This window comes from Solanum verrucosum, unplaced genomic scaffold (assembly GCF_900185275.1).
Source record: "Solanum verrucosum unplaced genomic scaffold, falcon-dt-bn FXZP01000184.1, whole genome shotgun sequence".
Lineage (NCBI taxonomy): Eukaryota > Viridiplantae > Streptophyta > Magnoliopsida > Solanales > Solanaceae > Solanum > Solanum verrucosum.
Window position 1 is genome coordinate 900,003 of NW_026020302.1, and position 23,957 is coordinate 923,959.

At 35.9% G+C, this 23,957-nt stretch overlaps 2 protein-coding genes and 1 long non-coding RNA gene across 5 annotated transcripts in view; 1 reads left to right on the top strand and 2 right to left on the bottom strand.

Moving 5' to 3' along the window:
* The window catches only part of LOC125834843 (uncharacterized), a 36,081-nt gene extending 23,905 nt beyond the window's left edge, over positions 1–12,176 (top strand). The window contains exons 2-3 of the long non-coding RNA XR_007443379.1: positions 4,112–4,253; positions 11,929–12,176. This is a non-coding gene — a long non-coding RNA (uncharacterized LOC125834843). The remainder of the gene's footprint in view (positions 1–4,111; positions 4,254–11,928) is intronic.
* Positions 1–23,105, bottom strand: part of LOC125834840 (DNA topoisomerase 3-beta) — a 53,195-nt gene extending 30,090 nt beyond the window's left edge. Inside the window, exons 1-3 of one of the 3 annotated variants that reach the window (XM_049513995.1) lie at positions 15,729–15,832; positions 11,972–12,212; positions 3,535–3,681 (exon numbers count right to left, since the gene is read on the bottom strand). In XM_049513995.1, the coding sequence (XP_049369952.1) occupies positions 3,535–3,681; positions 11,972–12,120 (296 nt within the window). In that variant the 5' untranslated portion in view covers positions 12,121–12,212; positions 15,729–15,832. Of the gene's footprint in view, positions 1–2,585; positions 2,690–3,534; positions 3,682–11,971; positions 12,213–15,728; positions 15,833–23,053 lie in introns of those variants that run through there. The other 2 variants (XM_049513992.1, XM_049513994.1) reach the window with 2 other exon arrangements.
* LOC125834842 (DNA topoisomerase 3-beta-like) lies at positions 9,977–11,299 on the bottom strand. The gene is made up of 3 exons (XM_049513996.1): positions 11,184–11,299; positions 10,975–11,094; positions 9,977–10,056 (listed from the first exon to the last, which is right to left on the bottom strand). Exons 1-3 carry the CDS (start codon positions 11,283–11,285, stop codon positions 10,012–10,014), a joined length of 267 nt encoding a protein of 88 aa, XP_049369953.1. The 5' UTR covers positions 11,286–11,299; the 3' UTR covers positions 9,977–10,011.
* Positions 23,106–23,957: the final 852 nt, after the last annotated feature.

A 23,957-nucleotide genomic window follows, 5' to 3' on the forward strand; every position in this document is an offset into this window, starting at 1 on the left:
ATCATCGCTTGTGTGAAATCCAGTGCACACTATAACTGAACCAATAAGATAAAGCAAGAATACAGAATTATGACAAAAAAATATTCCAAAAAGCAGAACAAAAGCAACCAAACAAAGATTCAAAAAGTGGGCGATTTGAAGTTTTATCAAGTGATGTTGGTGCAGTTCATCAATTTGTCTATAAATAGACATATATACTCATTGTAGAATATTTGGTGGTTTTATATGCTGCTTAAATCCTGAATTTGTTTTGACCCTTTCAGGACCTCATGTTAGCTCGTTTTATCTGTCAATTCAGGGTATAGATCTTTTATATTTTTTTCACTTTGGGATAGTTTGATTCAAAAGCCTAGGTTCAGATCTCAAATCAATAGATTCATTGATTTGTAGAAAAGACATATTCTGAAATAGGTGTAAACTTTATAAAATCACATGTTGATGCTTCCAAAACAGTGAAATCAACCACTAAAAAATGACATGTCATTTCACAAGAGTGACATCAATGGGATCACTCATGATCCCTTGAGCTTCTGTACTTTTTCCTACTTTCTTATGATTTCTCCAATCCAAACAGAAAATCTAAAATTCCAAAATTTCTTTAGATTGATCATCCATTGTTCTCCTACCCCTTTAACCTTCGACAGTAAAGAAGCTACAAGAACTCAGATTCTAAGGTACTACTTAAAAAATCACCACCAAAAAACAGAGTTTTTTTGGTTATCAGGATGCCCTATGGGGTTGTAAATCCCACCTCATCAGTTGTTACTTGATGAGTTTTTTTTGGTGTGAATACAAAGTTACCTTATCAAAAAAAAAAAAAAAAAACAGAATTTTATTGTCATTGTTTTTAACTTCTTTTATTCTTAGTTTATCAACAAAAAATCTTAAGTATTTGAAACCAACACCAAACCATTAAATACTCTCCATATGGCATGGAGCTTGACGCATCTATCCAAGCCTATTCATCTAAGACCATTGTAACAAGTCTTTTCCTGCAATGAAATAATAATGTCACAATCAAAAAGTACCTTCAAAGCATATATTTTTTCCTTCACGATCACAGTCCAACGATAGCACCAAATGTGTACAACCACGAGCGTCCTGGCTTAGATGCCTACAAATATGAGCCTTGTATACGAAGGTCAGTCAGAATTTGCTATTGGATCAAAAAAACAAGTAAATATACAGATCATTGTAATATCTGATCTAAACAAAAGTAGATATCTCAAAAGTATAAGATGCAGCTTATATGCTTGAAACAAATGCAACCCAGCTGCATAAAGATGGTCTTAACCAAAAATACGATAAAAGCTATTCAAATGAAAAAATCTCTGGTAACTTTAGTAAACAGGAACAAGGAGAAATATTATCTTGGGGTTTGTTTCCTTCTTAAGTATCGGTGCCTGGAAAAGATCTGAAAGATTTGTAGTTGTCCAATCTGGAAAAGTTGCTGGAAAATCTACACTAGATTATCAGACACAGAAAATTCAGATTGAGTACTAGAACAAACCAACAAGTTATGGGATTAATTATAAAGAAAGCAATCACTGGAAGCTCAAGCAATGTTCTTACTATATCACAACATCAAGGACCAAAAAAAGTTTTCAAACATATACCTCAATAAAGATCTTACTGATTTATGGGGAAACTAAAGGAAAGGTTTGCAGTATTCAGAGTTAACAAAGTAATTTAACTTTTCAAAAGAAAAAGATGGAAGTAATCTCACTCCCACCTCAGATAAAGCCAGACCACGAAAGAATCTCACTTGGATGAAGCCTAGGATAAGGCTCCACATGGTTCCTCTTCTGTAGTAAGACGTGTACTTTGTCATTTGGTGTAATTCCAAATGCTCAATAGATTTCTTATTGACATTTAGAAAAATTAACATGTTGCACATGGATTATTACAGCTCACGCAACTGTAAGTTAGAAAGCAAGCCACAGGCTACATAATTTATTTTTATTTTTATTTCATGACAACGGAAACCCGCAACCGCTACCCTTTGGGTGCGCACAGGGTAAAACCCCCGCTCCTATGGCCATAGGCTACATAATATCGACCAGGTTGCACAATATATAGTCACACGGACAAATCGCTAGCACTCTATTCTCCATGGGTCAATATTTCTATTTAACTCCTAACTGAGGTGGCAATTGGGAGTGGCATCAAGAAAAGAAATAACTAAACATTTGCTATCCTTGGACATCAGCATTCAGCTCATGCATAGGATAGCACATCCTAACGGATTCAATTTTCAAAAGGATTCATCAGTTTTACATTCCACCTATCTCAAAAGAGGGTAAAGGCTTTCATTCCAACTAAATCGACCAAAAAGTCAATTGCCAATTTAATTTTCGCCCCACAAAAAAGCAGCCTCATACATATTTTTGAGTAGGAGCAGGACCTCAAAGGGAAAGAAGAGAACAAACATTAAACTAGAGAAATCGAAACAAAGTCACCAAAACATTGATGGAGAACATAATAATATAGATGCTGATTGAACAAACATATTTAACCACAGGAACTAACTGAACCAAAGCACATGTCAAAATTAATGCTTGTTATAATCTGGGATAACAGGAAACCTGAAAACATGACCAATCACTGAAGTCAGTTTATAATGTGCATGTGATCCAAGAAACATCGCATCGAACTCATGGACTTCTGTACTACCTCTTCGTGTTGACATCTGGGGCAAATATATAACAAAATTGCATGAACACTCAAAGTCTATGAAATAAAGAAGCAAGATAATAAAGCTGCTGGTGTAAAGCTAGAAGATTTTAATGATGCTTCTATTTTGAGAGTGTTGAGAGCCCATCAAAGGCACTGAGGATAACCAACTAGTAGATAAAACAATTACCCAAAAGGTACTGTTCAACACATTTACGTGAAGTACAAGAATGTCAAGAAGCATATCCACCAAATCGGTGCTTTCTAAAGAGAATAACGACATGAAAATAAGGGAGGAATCTAGTGAACTGAAAGCTGAAGCCATTACAAGAGAGTGCAGAAAACAAGCCAGCTTCGTGCATTAAAATAGAGCTCAATCACACTAGACAATTCAAAGTTGTTGATACTCCAAAAAACATTTTAAGAAACTATAATCTAATAGATACTCAACATAACTCCTGCCACAACTCCAGCTATTGCATTAGTTTTGGTTGTCAAAGTAGACTGTGAGCCGTGCACCATTACCAATTCTTTCTCTAAGCATGATTAGTCTTTCTCTAATAAACGTTGTAGTTGATATCTGAGGAAACCATTAAATTCAATTTTCAAATCATTTCATTTTGAGACTTTTGACCCCATGCTGCAAACACCTTCTTTCCCTTTCTCTCTTTCTTCTTCTCCTCACGAGTGTTTCCCCTAACTCTTCTTAAACCTTTGGATAACAAGAATAATGACTATTCCACTTACAACCAATTTCCCCCCTCCCACCGTAATCCTCACTAGTGGAAGCCTCAATTTCAGAAGATGTACATCCTACCATTGATATACTACAGCCTCTCTTATAGCAAATATTCAAACAACCTGCTACGTTCCCATTCTAACTTGAGTTCATACCCCTTGTACATAATGTATGGATGCAGCATCCAAAACTTTTCTGGCTTGAACATAGTGATTTGCAGGTAATGATCCACACAGAACCCAAGCGTACGAGTTTGACATGGCCCATAGCTGATATTATAAGTAGGAGTGTGTTCCATTTAGACTTGTGATAATTTTGATAATATAATGGTAACGAGTAATTTGTAGAAGAAAGGAGTAACACGAAGTAATTGACATGTAAAAGCAATTATTTCTTGATGGTTGATATTATTACGAAAGGTGAAACACAGAGACTTGTGGCTATATAATAGCAAGTCATAACTCATACAACCAAAGGTTTCTTTTAAATAGAATGTAACTACCAGTAGACATGATTCAAGTACAATTAAAGACTACACAGAGTGCAAACAACAGCAGGAAACAAAGAAAAAAAAAACAAAAGCCAGACAAACATGCTTTTCCAAACAATCAACAAATAATCCAAAAAAATATGATGTGGGAGCTCCTGTGACACATGGCAGAAAAAATGTCATTTGAAATTAAACGCCGCCAGAACAAGGTCTGTAAGGACATAACACGTTCAAGACAGCACAGAGTAGAAGCAGCAGCAGCTATGACGATAGGAAGAGAATTTATGAATGTCATTATTGTCAGGCAATTTTTCAAATGACACATAAAAAGTTCAGTTTAAAAAAATAAAGGTATTGTGTGATAGGCAAACGGAAAAGAGTGGAGAGAACCAACGAGATAACTCTTGCATCAAGATTGCCATATTTCCCATTGAAATGACTAGTCTGGAAACGTGTAAATGCAACTCCAACTTTCAAATCAATCTCTTGGCGTGCATCTACAGACAATGCCTCATCTCTGTTGCGTTCAGCTAGGCTATTCATTGCCTTCAGAATATCTTTTTCAGTAACAGAAGAGAATCGAGCACGGTAAATTCTTCTACCATCGCTTGTGTGAAATCCAGTGCACACTATAACTGAACCAATAAGATAAAGCAAGAATACAGAATTATGACAAAAAAATAATCCAAAAAGAAGAACAAAAGCAACCAAATAAAGATTCAAAAAGCGGGCGATTTGAAGTTTTATCAAGTGATGTTGGTGCAGTTCATCAATTTGTCTATAAATAGACATATATACTCATTGTAGAATATTTGGTGGTTTATATGCTGCTTAAATCCTGAAATTGTTTTGACCCTTTCAGGACCTCATGTTAGCTTTTATCTGTCAATTCAGGGTATAGATCTTTTATATTTTTCACTTTGGGATAGTTTGATTCAAAAGCCTAGGTTCAGATCTCAAATCAATATATTCATTGATTTGTAGAAAAGACATATTCTGAAATAGGTGTAAACTTTATAAAATCACATGTTGATGATTCCAAAACAGTGAAATCAACCACTAAAATATGACATGTCATTTCGCAAGAGTGACATCAATGGGATCACGCATGATCCCTTGAGCTTCTGTACTTTTTCCTACTTTCGTATGATTTCTTCAATCCAAACAAAAAACCTAAAATTCCAAAACTTCTTCGGATTGATCATCCATTGTTCTCCCACCCCTTTAACCTTCGACAGTAAAGAAGCTACAAGAACTCTGATTCTAAGGCACTACTTAAAAAACCACCACCAAAAAACAGAACTTTATTGTCATTGTTTTTAACTTCTTTTATTCTTAGTTTATCAACAAAAAATCTTAAGTATTTGAAACCAACACCAAACCATTAAATGCTCTCCATATGGCATGGAGCTTGACACATTTATCCAAGCCTATTCATCTAAGACCATTGTAACAAGTCTTTGCCTGCAATAAAATAATAAGGTCACAATCAAAAAGTACCTTCAAAGCATATATTTTTTCCTTCACGATCACAGTCCAACCATAGCACCAAATGTGTACAACCACAAGCGTCCTGGCTTAGATGCCTACAAATATGAGCCTTGTATACGAAGGTCGGTGAGAATTTGCTATTGAAACAAAAGAACAAATAAATATACAGATCATTGTAATATCTGATCTAAACAAAAGTAGATATCTCAAAAGTATAAGATGCAGCTTATATGCTTGAAACAAATGCAACCCAGCTGCATAAAGATGGTCTTAACCAAAAATACGATAAAAGCTATTCAAATGGAAAAATCTCTGTTAACTTAAGTAAACAGGAACAGGAGAAATATTATCTTGGGGTTTGTTTCCTTCTTAAGTATTGGTGCCTGGAAATGATCTGAAGGATTTATAGTTATCCCATCAGGAAAAGTTGCTGGAAAATCTACACTAGATTATCAGACACAGAAAATTCAGATTGAATACTAGAACAAACCAAGTTATGGGATTAATATAAAGAAAGCAATCGCTGGAAGCTCAAGCAATGTTCTTACGATATCACAACATCAAGGACCAAAAAAAGTTTTCAAACATATAACCTCAATTAAAATCTTACTGATTTATGGGAAAACTAAAGGAAAGGTTTGCAGTATTCAAAGATAACAAAGTAATTTAACTTTTCAAAAGAAAAAGATGGAAGTAATCTCACTCCCACCTCAGATAAAGCCAGACCACAAAAGAATCTCACTTGGATGAAGCCTAGGATAAGGCTCCACATGGTTCCTTTTCTGTAGTAAGTCATGTGTACTTCTTCTTTTGGTGTAATTCCAAATGCTCAATAGATTTCTTATTGACATTTAGAAAAATTAACATGTTGCACATGGATTATTACAGCTCACACAACTGTAAGTTAGAAAGCAAGCCACAGGCTACATAATTTTTTTTAATTTTTATTTGATGACAAGGGAAACCCGCAGCCGCTACCCTTTGGGTGCGCACAAGGTAAAACCCCCACTCCTATGGCCACAGGCTACATAATTTTTTTTTTATTTTTATTTGATGACAAGGGAAACCCGCAGCCACTACCCTTTGGGTGCGCACAGGGTAAAACCCCCGCTCCTATGGCCACAGGCTACATAATATCGACCAGGTTGCGCAATCTATAGTCACACGGACAAATCGCTAGCATTCTATTCTCCATGGGTCTATATTTCTATGTAACTCCTAACTAAGGAGGCAATTGGGAGTGGCATCAAGAAAAGAAATAACTAAACATTTGCTATCCTTGGACATCAACATTCAGCTCATGCATAGGATAGCACATCCTAACGGATTCAATTTTCAAAAGGATTCATCAGTTTTACATTCCACCTATCTCAAAAGAGGGTAAAGGCTTTCATTCCAACTAAATCGACCAAAAAGTCAATTGCCAATTTAATTTTCGCCCACCAAAAAGCAGCCTCATACATATTTTTGAGTTGGAGCAGGAGCTCAAAGGGAATGAAGAGAACAAACATCAAACTAGAGAAATCGAAACAAAGTCACCAAAACATTGACGGAGAACATAATAATATAGATGTTGATTGAACAAACTTATTTAACCACAGGAACTAATTTATTGGCAACAGAAGGTTGGTTATGATTAGTTTGAGAATGATGAGTTTTTTTTCTCTTGAAACAAATTTAAAAAAAAAAAAACGAAACTTGGTGCAAAAAAACTTGGCAGCCATGCATCACCTTTGGGAGTTCAATTATGGGTATCTCCATCTAGTGGTAGGCTTCACCACATATTTCTATACCATTGCACACTTCATGCATGTAACGTACGATATTGCAGGAAAAGACATATTGTTGAGATTAGTAGTGTAGGTTCTTGCTTACCTTTTGAACGGAGAATTGTTAGTTAGAGCCTTGGCTTTGAGCTTGACTGTTGTGTTGTGTTTCTGTAGATACGTGATGTATTCTACTCCTGAAGTACCTGAGCATCGTAAAAAAGAGTTGGAGTGGTTGCCTTGCTGATGTGAAAGAGGACTAATTTTATAGTATCTCATAAATTGTGTCATTTGGTGAGTCTTTGATTCACATTTATTCTAGCTTGTCTTATAACCGTATCAATGAGAAAAAACAAAGTATTTAGATGTCATTTGTCCACTTTTTCACATTTTGATAAATATTCTAGCCCCATCCCTAATTATTTTCTATTGCAATCAATCACCATTTTTGTCTTTTCATAAAGTTAACTACATTGAGATATGACGAACCATGGGCTTGAGATGTATTTCCCAATTTATTCACTTTGCTTTGTTAATGCATCCAAAGCTTTCAATTTTAATAGACATAATATTTTCAGGGGATATTTATCTATATATGCACCATTTGTTCAACTAATTTACAATATGTATATATATACATACACCTCTAACGAGAACCTTCTAATTAGCAAGGTAATCGCTCCACCTCCTTTTTACGATGAGCTAGTACTTCAGGACCATATTATGTTACGTATCTATATAAACTAAAATCGAAGCTAAAGCTCTAACTAACAATTCTACATTTAAGGGGGAAGCTATGGACCGTACTATGGTATACTAAGGATGGTCAAGTGACTCTTTTCGTCAGGAATATATCATATCATATTTTCATAAGCATATTAAGTTTCATATTTTTAACACCCTTAGAAACAACAAGTGGAAGTAGCCCAGTGATTCGAGGCCTTGAAAAGCCAAGGTGTAGGAGCACGGGTTCAAGTCTCAGTAGTTGTGTTGGCCTTTAAGCCCCTTTTTTTATATTTTAAAAAGAACTTTAGTAAATAAAGTTTTTAATATATAAATTTTCTAAATATCATATAATTGATATATAACTTTTATAAGATTGAAAGAAAAAAATTTAAAATTTTAAATTTAAAATGCCTACATAAACTAACTAAAGTTTCTATAGCAGTAGCGTCGCCACCTTAAACCCTAAGCATCACCGATCACTATCCAGTGGCCATGGCCACCAGTTTACCAGGTCAACCCCCCACAGGGATGGATCAGCAGCCTAATGACACTAATGCTCCACCGAAACCAAGTTATGCTGCAATGCTACGGCCTGTACAGACTGTAGCAAAACCCATTGCCTATCTCCATGGAGAACCTAGAATAATTTGGGAGGAGGAAGAAGTTGAGCAGATGATCATTAAAGAGAATCTGGCATATGCAGTAGTTGGAAAATTCTCGTATGGCTGGCCAAACATACAAGATTTGAGGAAAATCATACCGAAACAATGTGAACTAAAAAACGAGTGCAACATAGGATTACTGAGTAATAGGCACGTATTGATTAGAGCATCATGTTTGGAAGACTATGTGAGCTTATTGTCAAAGCCGGTTTTTTATCTTATGCACAAAGGATGGTCATATCCCATGAGAACATGGAAGTGGGAGCCCATGTTCGATCCGTTGGAAGAAACCTCAACTGCCATTGCCTGGATATCGTTCCCGTCATTACCTCCTAATTTTTTTGTCAAGGAAGCTGTATTTTCATTAGCTGCTGCAGTGGGGAAGCCATTACAAGTAGACCTAGCAACAAAAAATCAAACGAGGCCTAGTTGTGCTAGGGTGAAGGTCGAGGTAGATCTCCAAAGGGAATTCCCAAAAAGAACCAATGTAGGGCTTAGGAGGCAATCAGGGGAGGTATCAGAAAAATGGATAAAGATCAAATACGATTATGTACCGACATATTGCAAGAGCTGCAAAATCCAGGGTCATAATGAGCAGCAATGCTATGTTATACATCCAGAGCTCTATCCTAAGAAGGATGGGGAGGATGGGGAGAAGAATAAAAAAGAAGGGGAAGTACAGGAAGGAGAAACAGGGAAGAAGCACATGATTATGGTGCAACAAAGTTTGAGAACTCAGGAACAGTACAAGGAGCAGAAAATTACTAATGGAGGCATGTGGAGAAAAGAAGGAAGAGGAAAGCCTGAACAAATTTGGAACAAAAAAAGTACTCAGCAAAATGTGGTGAGCACGGACAACAAGTTTGAAGCCTTGGCGGACTCAGAGAAGAAACCAGCGATAGATGCAGCACTGTTGGAAATTGAAACAGGTCAAGGCACTAAACACTGGGTTGAGAAAACCTTTGGCGAAAAAAAGTCGACCTTGGGAATGAACAGTGGGAAAAAAAGGTAGGAGCAACAAGCAGAAACAAAAACAAGATAATAAGATACCGAGGCTAAAGAAACAACATGTAGCAATAGAAATCTAAAAATAAGGAAAACAATAAGAATAATACTAAGATGAGAACATAGCTATTTTCATCAGTTCCATAGGTACACTTATGATGCAACAAAGATACTATATACTTTTAGTGCAATGTTGAACTTTAAACTGACATTAGTGCATTACGGAACTCAATCACTCAGTACTAATACAACATAAGCGAAGTTTACTGAGCAAGTAATCTCATATGTATATTTTCTAGTATTCAGAAGAAAAAGAGTAGGACAAGTTTTTAAAACTTTCTCAAGCAAGAAAATTGAGTGAAAATATTAAAGACAAAAGTGCGGATATGCGAGAGAACACTATAGTCAAAGAACAGAGGAAAACCTGATAAAACCTTGAGTATACAGACGCTCAGCCAATTACATAGTTAACTGGGGACCAAAACCCAGTGCACTTGAAGCTACCTGAAAATTTTGAAAATCAGAACCAGAAGATTTGATCCGAAGTAAGTGGAAGGAAAATATATATAAATCATTAAAGAAACATGTAAAGTCTCAAGGGTTTAGATCTATGGACTTCTGAGTACGAGGTCTTAGAAAGATAACAAAATATTGACCCGTATACATGAAAATACAAAAGATGGAACTTCATTTCTTCAACACATAAAGGGCATCTAGTTACTTGAAAGTCTAGAGCAGAGAAGAAGGCAACATCACGAACAATGACTCCAGGCAGAAACAGTTTAAGATGACACATGCTCTAGAATTGTGCTAAAAGAAACAATTTCTACTTTCACCTGGGAGTCACATGTTAATCAGACAAGCCTTTTAAGTTACAGATGTAGACAAACTTCAAATGTATAGACAAATTTCCTTGCTAGTAATGCATTGATGATTAATTAGCAGGATGTGATTGAGATGCTACTTAAGATATGAGTTTTGACAGGTCAACACTCATAAAAACATTAAATATGGGCAGTGGGCACTTGCAATCCACACCCTTGCCACATTGGCTTCTTTGTGCAATTTTATTTCTAGTATTTTAACAAATATGGAATCACAAAATCTATAAAAGAATCTCTTTGGTCTCAGTAAGCCACTATGTAGCTAATGATAGCGGATGAGATAACACGTGGCCGGTGCCAAATGTGGAAAAAACAACAAATAAAAGTTACCACACGCATTTCACTTTCAGAAAAGTTAAAACAGCTATAACCAGTGTGGAATCATGTAAACGCCTCCTACCTTGTTAATAGTGTGTATTAATGATGCCTCCGCACCCATGTCGGATCCTTCAAAAATGCATTAATTTTGGAAAGATTCGAGCAGCATAGAATAAAATACATCAATAATAAAAATAGGTAGCAAGCCTATATTACCAACCTTCAGAAGATTTACTGTGTTTAAACCAGAAGGACGAGCTTTGGATTCCAGTTTTTCAGATACACGAACAACTTTCATAATCCCATCCTCTATTATTCTGTTCCGAAACATTGCAGAAACCTATCAATTAAAAAGCTATTAGCAACAGAGGCATGAACTCAATATTTTGGGACAAAACCTCTTGAAAGGTCAAACTAGGAGGAACTCACATCAGCATCAAACAACCTGCTACGTTCCCATTCTAACTTGAGTTCATACCCCTTGTACATAATGTATGGATGCAGCATCCAAAACTTTTCTGGCTTGAACATAGTGATTTGCAGGTAACGATAACCCAAGCGTACGAGTTTGACATGGCCCATAGCTGAAATTATAAGTAGGAGTGTGTTCCATTTGGACTTGAGATAATTTTGATAATATAATGGTAACGAATAATTTGTAGAAGAAAGGAGTAACACGAAGTAATTGACATGTAAAAGCGATTATTTCTTGATGGTTGAAATTATTACGAAAGGTGAAACTCACAGAGACTTGTGGCTATATAATAGCAAGTCATAACTCACACAAACAAAGGTTTCTTTTAAATAGAATGTATCCACCATTAGACATGATTCAAGTACAATTGAAGACTACACAGAGAGTGCAAACAACAGCAGGAAACAAAGAAAAAAAAAACAAAAGCCAGACAAAGATGCTTTTCCAAACAATCAACAAATAAACCAAAAAAATATGATGTGGGAGCTCTTCTGTGACACATGGCAGAAAGCATGTCATTTGAAATTAAACTCCGCCAGAACAAGGTGTGTAAGGACATAACAGGTTCAAGACAGCACAATCAGCACAGAGTAGAAGCAGCAGCAACTATGACGATATGAAGAGAATTTATGAATGTCATTATTGTCAGGCAATTTCTCCAAATGACACATAAGAAGTTCAGTTAAAAATAAAATAAAGGTATTGTGTGATAGGCAAACGGAAAAGAGTGGAGAGAACCAACGAGATAACCCTTGCATCAAGATTGCCATATTTCCCATTGAAATGACTAGTCTGGAAACGTGTAAATGCAACTCCAACTTTCAAATCAATCTCTTGGCGTGCATCTACAGACAATGCCTCATCTCTGTTGGGTTCAGCTAGGCTATTCATTGCCTTCAGAATATCTTTTTCAGTAACAGAAGAGAATCGAGCACGGTAAATTCTTCTACCATTGCTTGTGTGAAATCCAGTGCACTCTATAACTGAACCAATAAGATAAAGCAAGAACAAAGAATTATGACCAAGAAATATTCCAAAAAGCAGAACAAAAGCAACCAAACAAAGGTTCAAAAAGTGGGCGATTTGAAGTTCTATCAAGTGATGTTGGTGCAGTTCGTCAATTTGTCTATAAATAGACATATATACTCGTTGTAGAATATTTGGTGGTTTTATATGCTGATTAAATCCTGAATTTGTTTTGACCCTTTCAGGGCCTCATGTTAGCTCCTTTTATCTGTCAATTCAGGGTATAGATCTTTTATATTTTCACTTTGGGATAGTTTGATTCAAAAGCCTAGGTTCAGATCTCAAATCAATAGATTCATTGATTTGTAGAAAAGACATATTCTGAAATAGGTGTGAGCTATATAAATCACATGTTGATGCTTCCAAAACAGTGAAATCAACCACCAAAAAATAACATGTCATTTCACAAGAGTGACGTCAACGGGATCACGCATGATCCCTTGAGCTTCTGTACTTTTTCCTACTGTCTTATGATTTTTTATTTTATTTTTTATGACAAGGGAAACCTGCAGCTGCTACCCTTTGGGTGCGCACAGGGTGACACCCCCGCTCCTATGCAATAGCTCGCAAACCACATAGGAGAGGTAACCCGCACTAGGCAATCCCGGTGCGAGGAGCTCAACCCTGAAGGCAAACCCCTTGTTTTCGCTGGCAAGGGGTTTCGAACTTGAGACCTCCAACATGGAAGTCCCAAGCCCAAACCATTGGGCCACCCCGAAGGGTTCCTACTGTCTTATGATTTCTTCAATCCAAACAGAAAATCTAAAATTCCAAAATTTCTTTAGATTGATCATCCATTGTTCTCCCACCCCTGAACTAGTCGGTATCAGTCATATGACTCTTTCATATTCATTCCGCTCAATTCAGGTTAATTGAGCAGAATAATTTTTAAAAAAAAATCAACTATGCCTTGTCAATAAAGATGCTAGCCGAGAAAAATTCCCACAGCTATTGGTATAATAAGTGTCACTAATCAAGTTTTATCAGCAGATAAATGAAGAATTTGCAAAATGAAAAGCATAAGCCTGCAAAATAACAGAATAAGTCAAAAAGGATTGTTTTGCTTCTTATCTATTTCGGATTTCCAAAAAAAATCAAAAGCACAAGACCAGATAGACTGGTAAATTCCAGTCAATAATGGGAAGTACAATAAAGCCAGAAAAATCATTTTCTAATTGTTGTGGGTTAACAGATATGCATGCTAGAATTCAGTCACTTAAAGAATAAAACATAATTAATTCAAGTCATTGGAGTTTGGAATAAGAACTTAAGGATATTTGCATAGTAATAAATGGAGAAGTTAAAAGCAATCAAGAACCACACCTTTGCCAGAGTCTCAAGGGATCCTAATTTACAATGGACGAGGGTTGAGGAGGGAGCTTTATGAATTTTATCAGCACCGGATCGAGAAGGAAAAGAACTAACTTGACCAGGACTAGCATTTGGCACAACAGGAACATTTATCCGGTTCGTAGAATATACCTGAAAGAAACAGCAAGCTCAGTGATCTGGCCATTTGCATTCCAAAATAACACAGGGAAACTAGAGATTTTCAGTAACTAAGAAACTACTCAAGAAGCTGGCCATTTCACCCCAAAATAACCAACAATCACACTGGCTAAATTGAAAATGCAATATCCTCATACACGTGCATTTATACCTATCAATTAAAAAGCTATTAACAACAGAGGCATGAACTCGATACTTAGGGACAAAACCTCTTGAAAGGTCAAACTAGAAGGAACTCACATCAGCATCAAACAACCTGCTACATTCCCATTCTGACTTTAGTTCATACCCCTTGTACATAATGTATGGATGCAGCATCCAAAACTTTTCTGGCTTGAACATAGTGATTTGCAGGTTATGATCCACACAGAACCCAAGTGTAGGAGTTTTGACATGGACCATAGCTGAAATTATAAATAATAGTGTGTTCCATTTAGATTTGTGATAATTTTGATAATATAATGGTAAAGAGTAATTTGCACAAGAAAGTAGTATCACAAAGTAATTGACATGTAAAAGAAATTATTTCTTGTTGGTTGATATTATTACGAAAGGTGAAATTAACAGAGACTTGTGGAGCAGAAAATTGTAACAGCATAATACAGTTGAAGAATGACTATATAATAGCAAGTCATAACACATACAAACACAGGTTTCTTTTAAATAGAATGTATCCACCAGTTGACATGATTTAAGTTCAATTGAAGACTACACGGAGAGTGCAAACAACAGCAAGAAACAAAGAAGAAATAAACAAATACCAGACAAACATGCTTTTCCAAACAATCAACAAATAAACCAGAAGAATACGATGTGGGAGCTCTTCTGTGACACACGGCAGAAAGCATGTCATTTGAAATTTAACTCCGCCAGAATAAGGTCTGTAAGGACATAACATGTTCAAGACAGCACAATCAGCACAGGCAGAATCAGCAGCAGCTATGACGATAGGAAGAGCACTTATGAATGTCATTATAGTCAGGTAATTTCTCCAAAATGATACTAAGAAGTTAAGTGGGGATAGGCAAACGCAAAAAAGTGGAGAGAACCAACGAGGTAACCCTTGCATCAAGATTGCCATATTTCCCATTGAATAGTTAGTCTAGAAACATGTAAATGCAACTCCAACTTTCAAATCGATCTCTTGGCGTGCACCTACAGCCAATGCCTCATCTCTGTTGGGTTTGGCTAGGCTATTCATTGCCTTCAGAATATCTTTTTCAGTAACAGAAGAGAATCGAGCACCGTAAATTCTTCTACAATCACTTCTGTGAAATCCAGTGCACTCTATTACTGAACCAATAAGTATAAAGCAAGAATAAAGAATTACGACAAAGAAATATTCCAAAAAGCAGAACTAAAGCAACTAAACAAAGATTCAAAAAGTTGGCGATTGGAAGTTCTATCAAGTGATATTGATGCAGTTCATCAATTATCTATAAATAGACATATATGCTCATTGTAGAATACTTGGTGGTTTTACATGCTGCTTAAATCCTGAATCTGTTTTGATCCTTTCATGGCCTCATGTTTGATTCAGAAGCCTAGGTTCAGATCTCAAACCAATAGATTCATTGATATTTAGAAAAGACTTATTCTGAAATAGGTGTTCAATTACCTCTGGCTATGTCTTTGTACTATTTATTAACTGCTACAATTCAATTCCCTGTTATAACATCAAATTCCACCTAGTCTCTCTATCTGTATTTGTTTCTTACATCTTTCTACTTCTTTCCTCTTCCCTGTATTTGCTACTAACTCTCTACCACATCAGTTAAGCAAACGGTGTTTATGACACTAAATTCTCATTCTCAGCTTATTTTATCCGGGATGGGATTGATAATGAGCAATGTGTCATGTTTGCTCTCCATATGGCATGAGCTTGACACATTTATCCAACACTATTCATCTAAGAATTTCACCATTGGACCAAGTGAAATAGTAATGTCACAATCAAAAAGTACTTTCAAAGCATATATTTTCTCCTTCAAGATCACAATCCAATCATAGCACCAAATGTGTACAACCACGAGCTTCCTGGCTTAGATGCCTAGAAATATGAGCCTTGAATATGAAGGTCAGTCAGAGTTTGCTATTTAAACAAAAGAACTAATAAAGGTACAAATCATTGTAATATCTGATCTAAACAAAGGTAGATATCTCAAAAGTACAAGATGCAAATGGAAAAATCTCTTGAAACAAATGCAACCCAGCTGCACAGGGATGGTCTTAGCCAAAAATACGATAAAAGCTATTCAAATGGAAAAATAGGAACAAGGAGAAGTATTACCTTTTGGTTTGTTTCCTTCTTAAGTATCGGTGCTTGGAAAAGATCTAAAGGATTTGTAGTTGTCCAATCTTGAAAAGCTGCTGGAAAATCTACGCTAGATTATCAGACACAGAAAATTCAGATTGAATACTAGAAAAAAAAACAAGAAATTACGGGTTTAAATGTAAAGAGAGCAATTGCAGGAAGCTCAAGCAATGTTCTTACTATACCACAACATCAAGGACCAAATGGCTACTTTTCTTTAGTAAGTCATGTGTACTTTATCTTTTGGTGTAATTCCAAATGCTCAACAAATTTTTCATTGAAATGAAGAAAAATTAAAATGTTACACATGGATTATTACAGTTCACACAACTGTAACTTAGAAATCATGCCACAGTTTACATAATGTCAACCAGGTTGGGCAATATAAAGCCACATGGACAAATCGCTAGCACTCTATTCTCCATGGATCTATATTTCTATTTAACTCCTAACTGAGTAGGCAATTGGGAGTGGTATCAAGAAAAGAAATAACTAAGCATTTGCTATCCTTGGACATCAGCTCATGCATAGGATAGCACATCCTAACGAATTCAATTTTCAAAAGGATTCATCAGTTTTACATTCCACCTATCTCAAAAGAGGGTACAGGCTTTCATTCCGACTAAATTGACCAAAAAGTTAATAATAACCAATTTAATTTTCACCCCATCAAAAAGCAGCCTCAGACATATTTTTGAGTTGGAGCCTCAGCCCCAGCCCCAATGCTGCAAACACCCTCTTTCCCTGTTCTCTCTTTCTTCTTTTCCTCACAAGTGTTTCCATTAACTCTTATTAAACCATTGGATAACAAGAATAATGACTATTCCACTTACAACCAATTTCCCCCTACCCACAAAAATTCTCACTAGTGGAAGCCTCATTTATCGAATCTGAAATTTCAGAAAACGTACACCCCTACCATTGATATCCTAAAGCATGTCTTATAGCATACTTTCAAAAGCCCCAGCAGAAAAGACTGGCAAAGATCTAGCAGTAGCTTCCCCTTAAAATATTGTCTTTCCCTTCAGAAAAATAATCAATCGAAATGTATAGTCTTCCGGTCAGTCTTAAATTGAATCAAAGCTAAAAACGAAAAACTAAGCAATGAGGGTCGGTTGGTTGGAAACTTTTTTCCTGTATAAGCATCCAGGAAACAACTATACCACAAATTCGGTTTTATTCTTATACCATATTCAATATAGGATACCAATCTCGGATAAAATAAGCAAATGACATTAACACCTTTCTCCACAGTTCTTTAAAAAGACCCAACTTTAAATTGTACTCTTTAGATCCTTATTTTAATCGAATGAACAAAATATCTACTCAAAAACATATATCCACTAAATAATTTGTTGTGATATGAAAAGCTAAGTAGTGAGTTAGCACGGTTATAGTTAGGGGTAAACTAGTCATTTCCATCAGTTAGTTATAACAACCTTTAGAATGTTAGTTAAAAGAAGGTTAGTTACTAACAGATAATGTGATGTATAAATAGCCCTTCTATCATTGTAAACTACAGTTTTTTGATCAATAATAGAGTCTTCTTCTTCCTTAGATATTTTCTCTCTAAGTTCTAGATTCTTCTTTTACGATCACGGTATCAGAGCACTCTTCCCAGTAGCTACTAGTGAAGACGAGTTGGATCTAGAATCAAAGGATCATTGTAGATCCATCGATTCATTGTTGCTGATTTCCTTCAGGGGCAGATTTCAGTTTGAAATTTGCATTTTTTTGCTTCCGCGAAAGAGATTCGTCAAAGCAGTTCCAGTCAGGTGTTGAATCAGAGTTTGATCAATGGCTCCTGATAATGTAGCAGTGGATCTGGCTCAGAATCTCAATATTGGTCAAAATGTTGGTACAATTTGCTCATAACAATGGCAGTTCTTGTTCAAATCAAGGTATCGACTATAATCATCCTCTGTTTTTAAGTCCTACTGATATCAGTGGGATCAACCTGATTTCTTTTCAATTGCTTGGCATTGAAAATTATATGTTGTGGAGTAGATCGATTCAGCTAGCTTTGTTAGGAAGAAATAAGTTAGGGCTGATTGATGGGAGTTGCAGGAGAGAAGTATATGGTGAGGAACTATGTGGACATTGGGAAAGAGTTAATGCTATAGTGTTATCCTGGCTAATGAATTCTGTTTCTAAAAGTTTGTTGAGCGGTATTGTTTTTGCTTCAACTGCTTTAAATGTGTGGAATGACCTGAAGGAAAGATTCGATAGAGTGGATGGATCTAGGACATACAGTTTGCACAAAGATATAGTTTCATTACAACAGGGTACTGCTTCTGTATCTGTGTATTTCATCAGACTTAAGACCTTATGGGATGAGTTTGAGGTGTTGGTACCATCTCCTTGTTGTAATTGTGAAAAGTCGAAAGGTTTTGTGGAACATATGAATAGGCAGAAATTATATCAATTCTTAATGGGATTGAATGAATCATATCACCAGGCTAGGAGCCAAATTCTTATGATGAACCCTTTACCATCCATTAATCATGCATATACTATGATTGTGGGAGATGAGAGTCAAAAAGCAGTAGTTCATACATCCAGTAGTAGTTTGGGACTGAGTGCTATGAATATGGAATCTGTTGCCTTATATTCCAAAGCTGGTAGTAGCTCAGGGGTGAGTCAAAGGTTCAAGAAGAACTCTCTGCTAGTTTGTGATTTCTGCAAATGTAAAGGACACAGCAAGGAGTTTTGCTACAAAATTGTAGGATATCCACCTGACTTCAAGTCTAAAAGAAAGAGTCAGGGAAGTGAATCTGGACAGTACAGTCAACCTTCAGCAGCTCAGGCTCATTTCTCTTATGGTTCAAAGAAAGTTGAAAGTTCTCATTATCATAACTTTGGTGGTGAATATATAGCTGAGAATACTAAAGCTAATCTGCAGTTAAGTCAAGCTGAAAAAGATGTCAAGCAACTACTTCAGGGGTGCACTTTCACAAAGGATCAGTATGATCACATTCTCAGAATGTTTCAGCAGCAAAAACCAGATCAAGCTATACCTGATTGCAGTGCAGTGAATACTGCAGGTAAAGCATTCTTTCTCTCTGCAAATAATAAGGTGTGGATTATAGATACGGGTGCTACAAATCATTTGGTGTCTAACTTGGAAACGTTGTCCAAGAATTCTGTGACAAAACTTGATACTCCTAAAATTGTTTATCTTCCAAATGGTGATACTACTAAAGTGACTCATGTGGGTACTTGTGATGTGTCAGCTCACAGTGTCATTACAAATGTGTTTCACCTGCCAGACTTTCAACATAATTTGTTGTCTGTAAGTAAAATCACAAAGGAACTAGGTTGCTCAGTCACCTTTTTTCCTCATTTTTGTGTTTTCCAGGAACTTTACACTGGAAAGGTGAAGGAGGTTGGTAAAGAGGAAGGAGGATTGTGTTTGCTGTTAAGCCAGTTGACACATGGAACTGAAAGTGAAGTGAAGAAGTCTGTTTGTGTTGTTCCCAGAGTGCTCTCCAGTATAGAATTGTGGCATCAAAGATTAGGACATGTGTCTTCTATAGTACTTGCTAGACTGTTTGATATGAATAAAGACAGTATGTGTAAGGTTTCTAAATGCACAGTTTGTCCTTGTGCTAAGCAGACAAGATTACCTTTTCCTTCAAGTAGTATTAAAAGTAATGCTTGTTTTGACTTGATACATGTTGATGTATGGGGTCCTTATAACACACCTACCTTTAATGGTAACAAGTACTTTCTCACAATAGTGGATGATTTTTCAAGAATGACCTGGATTTTTCTACTCAAACTTAAGTCTGATGTGTTTGTGTCTCTTAAGTTGTTCTTGCAATACGTTAAGACTCAGTTTGGTAAGACTGTTAAAATGGTCAGGTCTGACAATGGAACTGAATTTCTTAACTCAGTATGCAACACAATGTTTAAAGATTTGGAATTATACATCAGAGATCTTGCCCCTACACCCCTCAGCAAAATGGTGTTGCTAAGAGGAAACATAGGCATATACTTGATGTTACAAGAGCGCTCAGGTTTCAGGCTAAAATTCCTTTAACATTTTGGGGGCACTGTGTTCTGGCAGCAGTATATCTGATCAATAGATTACCAAGTAGTGTGATCGATCATCAATCTCCTTATGAGAGATTGTATGGATGCTCACCAGGTCTGTCTCATTTAAGAACAATAGGTTGCTTGTGCTTTGCTAAAAATCTATGTGAACATGATAAACTGATGTCCAGGTCAAGATCAGCTGTTCATATGGGATATTCAGAAGTTCAAAAGGGGTATGTACTATTTGATATAACCAACAGGTCCTTCTTTGTCAGTCGAGATGTTGTTTTTAGGGAAGATGTCTTTCCCTTTGCCCAGGAGAAGGAGAATCGCCTGAACACTCACACTGTGTTTGAGGACACTGTCCAAGGATCAGGTGTGCTGTATGAAGAATTTAATCAGTTCTCTCATATGCCTCTAAGGTGTGATGAGGAAGTTGTTCTTACAGATGGTAGTGAAGAAGTTTCAAGTTCTAATATGCCTGATGTAGAACAGGTACAGGAGGAAATTTCAGATGGGAGTGATCAGGTTACTGATACCACTGTGTGTGACTTAACACAGGATGCAGTCCAAGCACCTACCAGAAGGTCCTCTAGAACTACACACTCCTAAATGAATGCAAGATTTTGTCTCATTGAATATCAGTAAGGATGTGCAATATCCACTGTGCAACTACATGAGCTATGCTCACTTGTCTCCTTCTTATAAATGTTATATTGCTGCTACTTCAACTGTCCAAGAACCTTTGTCTTATGCAGAAGCTATTAAAGACAAAAGGTGGGTAGAGGCCATGCAGACTGAGATACATGCTCTGGAGACCAATAACACTTGGGTAATCACTGACTTGCCAATAGGAAAGAAATCTATAAGTTGCAGGTGGATATACAAAGTAAAGTACAAATCTACTGGTGAAATAGAGAGGTTCAAAGCAAGATTGGTTGCTAAGGGCTACAGTCAACAAGAAGGGATAGACTATCAAGAGACTTTTTCCCCTGTTGTTAAGATGGTCACTGTGAGAACCATTGTGGCTTTGGCTGCCTCTAGACAATGGCACATTCATCAGATGGATGTCTTTAATGCCTTTTTACATGGTGATTTAGAAGATGAAATTTACATGCAGTTACCTCAGGGTTTTGTCAGTCAAGGGGAGAAGATGTGCAGACTGACAAAGTCTCTTTACGGACTCAAACAGGCTCCAAGACAATGGAACCATAAGCTAACAGAAGCTCTCATCAAACTCGGGTTTAAACAAAGTCCACATGACTACTCTTTGTTCATTAATAGATCAGAGGAAGGGATTGTGATTGTACTAGTGTATGTGGATGATATGTTAATAACTGGCAGCAGTCTGAAGATGATTGAAGAGACAAAGAAAGCATTACAACAAGCATTTAAGATGAAGGATCTAGGGGAATTGAAGTATTTCTTAGGAATTGAATTCATCAGGTCAGCTGATGGCATACTTATGCATCAGAGGAAATATGCCCTGGAACTTATAACTGAAGTTGGTCTGTCAGCAACAAGGCCTGCTGGAACTCCCATTGACATTAATGTCAAACTAACATCTAAGTTGTATGATGATCATTTACACAAAGGACAAGAGGAAGATCCCTTGGTTGATGTAACAATGTATCAGAAGTTGATAGGGAAATTATTATACCTCAACATGACCAGGCCTGATATATCCTTCAGCACTCAGACCTTAAGTCAATTCTTGCAACAACCAAAGAAGTCACATATGGATGCTATACTAAGAGTGGTGAAATATCTAAAAAGACAACCTGGACAGGGAGTATTATTAGCCAGTTCCTCTGATCAAAAGGTTACTACATTTTGTGATGCAGACTGGGCATCTTGTCCACTTACCAGGAAGTCTGTAACTGGATACATGATCAAAGTAGGGAGTTCTCTTGTGTCATGGAAAGCTAAGAAGCAAACCACAGTTTCAAAAAGTTCAGCAGAACCTGAATACAGAAGTCTTGCATCTACTGTGTCTGAACTAGTCTGGTTGCTTGGATTATTAAAAGAAGTAGGTGCTGAAATGCAATTACCAGTTCAGATATATTGTGATAGTAAAGCAGCAATACAGATTGCTGCAAATCCAGTGTATCACGAGAGGACCAAACATATTGAGATCGATTGTCACTTTATAAGAGAAAGGTTGCAACAAGGGCTAATCAAAGTCAATTACATACCTACCAAAGAACAGCCTGCTGATATAATGACTAAAGGACTATCCAGATTGCAGCATGAACATCTTATATCCAAGCTAGGAATGCTAAACATTTTTGCACTACCTAGCTTGAAGGGGAGTGTTGTGATATGAAAAGCTAAGTAGTGAGTTAGCACGGTTATAGTTAGGGGTAAACTAGTCATTTCCATCAGTTAGTTATAACAACCTTTAGAATGTTAGCTAAAAGAAGGTTAGTTACTAACAGATAATGTGATGTATAAATAGCCCTTCTATCATTGTAAACTACAATTTTTTGATCAATAATAGAGTCTTCTTCTTCCTTAGATATTTTCTCTCTAAGTTATAGATTCTTCTTTTACGATCATAATTCCACCATTAACAATCCACATACTATATAACCTGTACTATAATCCCAGTATGACTAGTTTGCAAACTAAAATACCCCAAGAATTTCTTCCTTGCATAACTAGTCATGTATTTCCTTCAAATCCCACATTCAGCATATAAACAGCTATGACTATCCAACTAAGGAAGGAGCCAGGTAGGGCCGACGACAGAAACTTACACTGAATCCCCTTTGATTTTCTTCATATTTTGAACCCCTCACTGAAAATCCTACAAGCATATGCGAAGTGTAAAAAAAAAACAACTTCTTTATAAATAAAAATTCAGATAAGAAACAGACTGAATCAGAAGGGGAAAAAAAAGCAGGATTTTGAAAACCCAGAAAGAAAGAATCATACTTGAGCAGCAGATAGAACTGAGGCAATCGATAAAGCAATGCTAGGCTTCTCTGCTACCTGCAAATTCCCCAGATACTAAATCAATAACCATGTACAAATTATCATTTTTGAGTTTTTGATGAATTTATGAGTACAAATTAAGCAAAGGGGATAATAATTTCCCGCCATTTTTGCAGAAAATTTTGGATTTAAAACACCTGACCTGTCTGTAATAATCTTACATAGAATTGTAGTTCTTAAAGGAGATATCTTTGCCGTTTAATAATTTGGAGATTCTTAATTATATTTTTTCGACATTAATATGTTAAAAGTAATTTTAAAACATGATTTGAAATTTATTATTTTTAATATTTAATACTTCTAAGTTGTAGAGATTAGATGTTCATGATTTATTTGATATTATTATTTTTTAAATGAAATTAAAATTAAAATCAAATTTTGTAACGAAGATGAGTCAAATTCCTAAATTTTGGTAAATGAGCCACTTTACTTTATAACGTTTTCTTAAATAATAACTCAGTATTTAATTTTAATATTATCTCTGTTTACTTTTAATTATCATAATTTCTTTTTTTAGATTAAATTAGAGTAATTTTGACTAATATTTTATGATTAATTTTTTCATGATATTGATATGTAAAAAGTTGATATTTATGATACTTTTTGTATAGTTTTTTGAATATCTAAATTTTTTATTTAAAATACCGAATTAATGTAATCTAATTTAATTTTAAAAATTAGTCAAATTGACTTTTGAAAAATGCAACATGATAATTAAAAGTGGACAGAGAGAGTAGAGAATAATTATACAATAATACTATATTTAAAAATCAGAATATAGAGATTAGTAAAAGAGTTTTCTCTTATCAAAGTTGGTGAGTTTTTCCTAATTTGTCCTTTAATT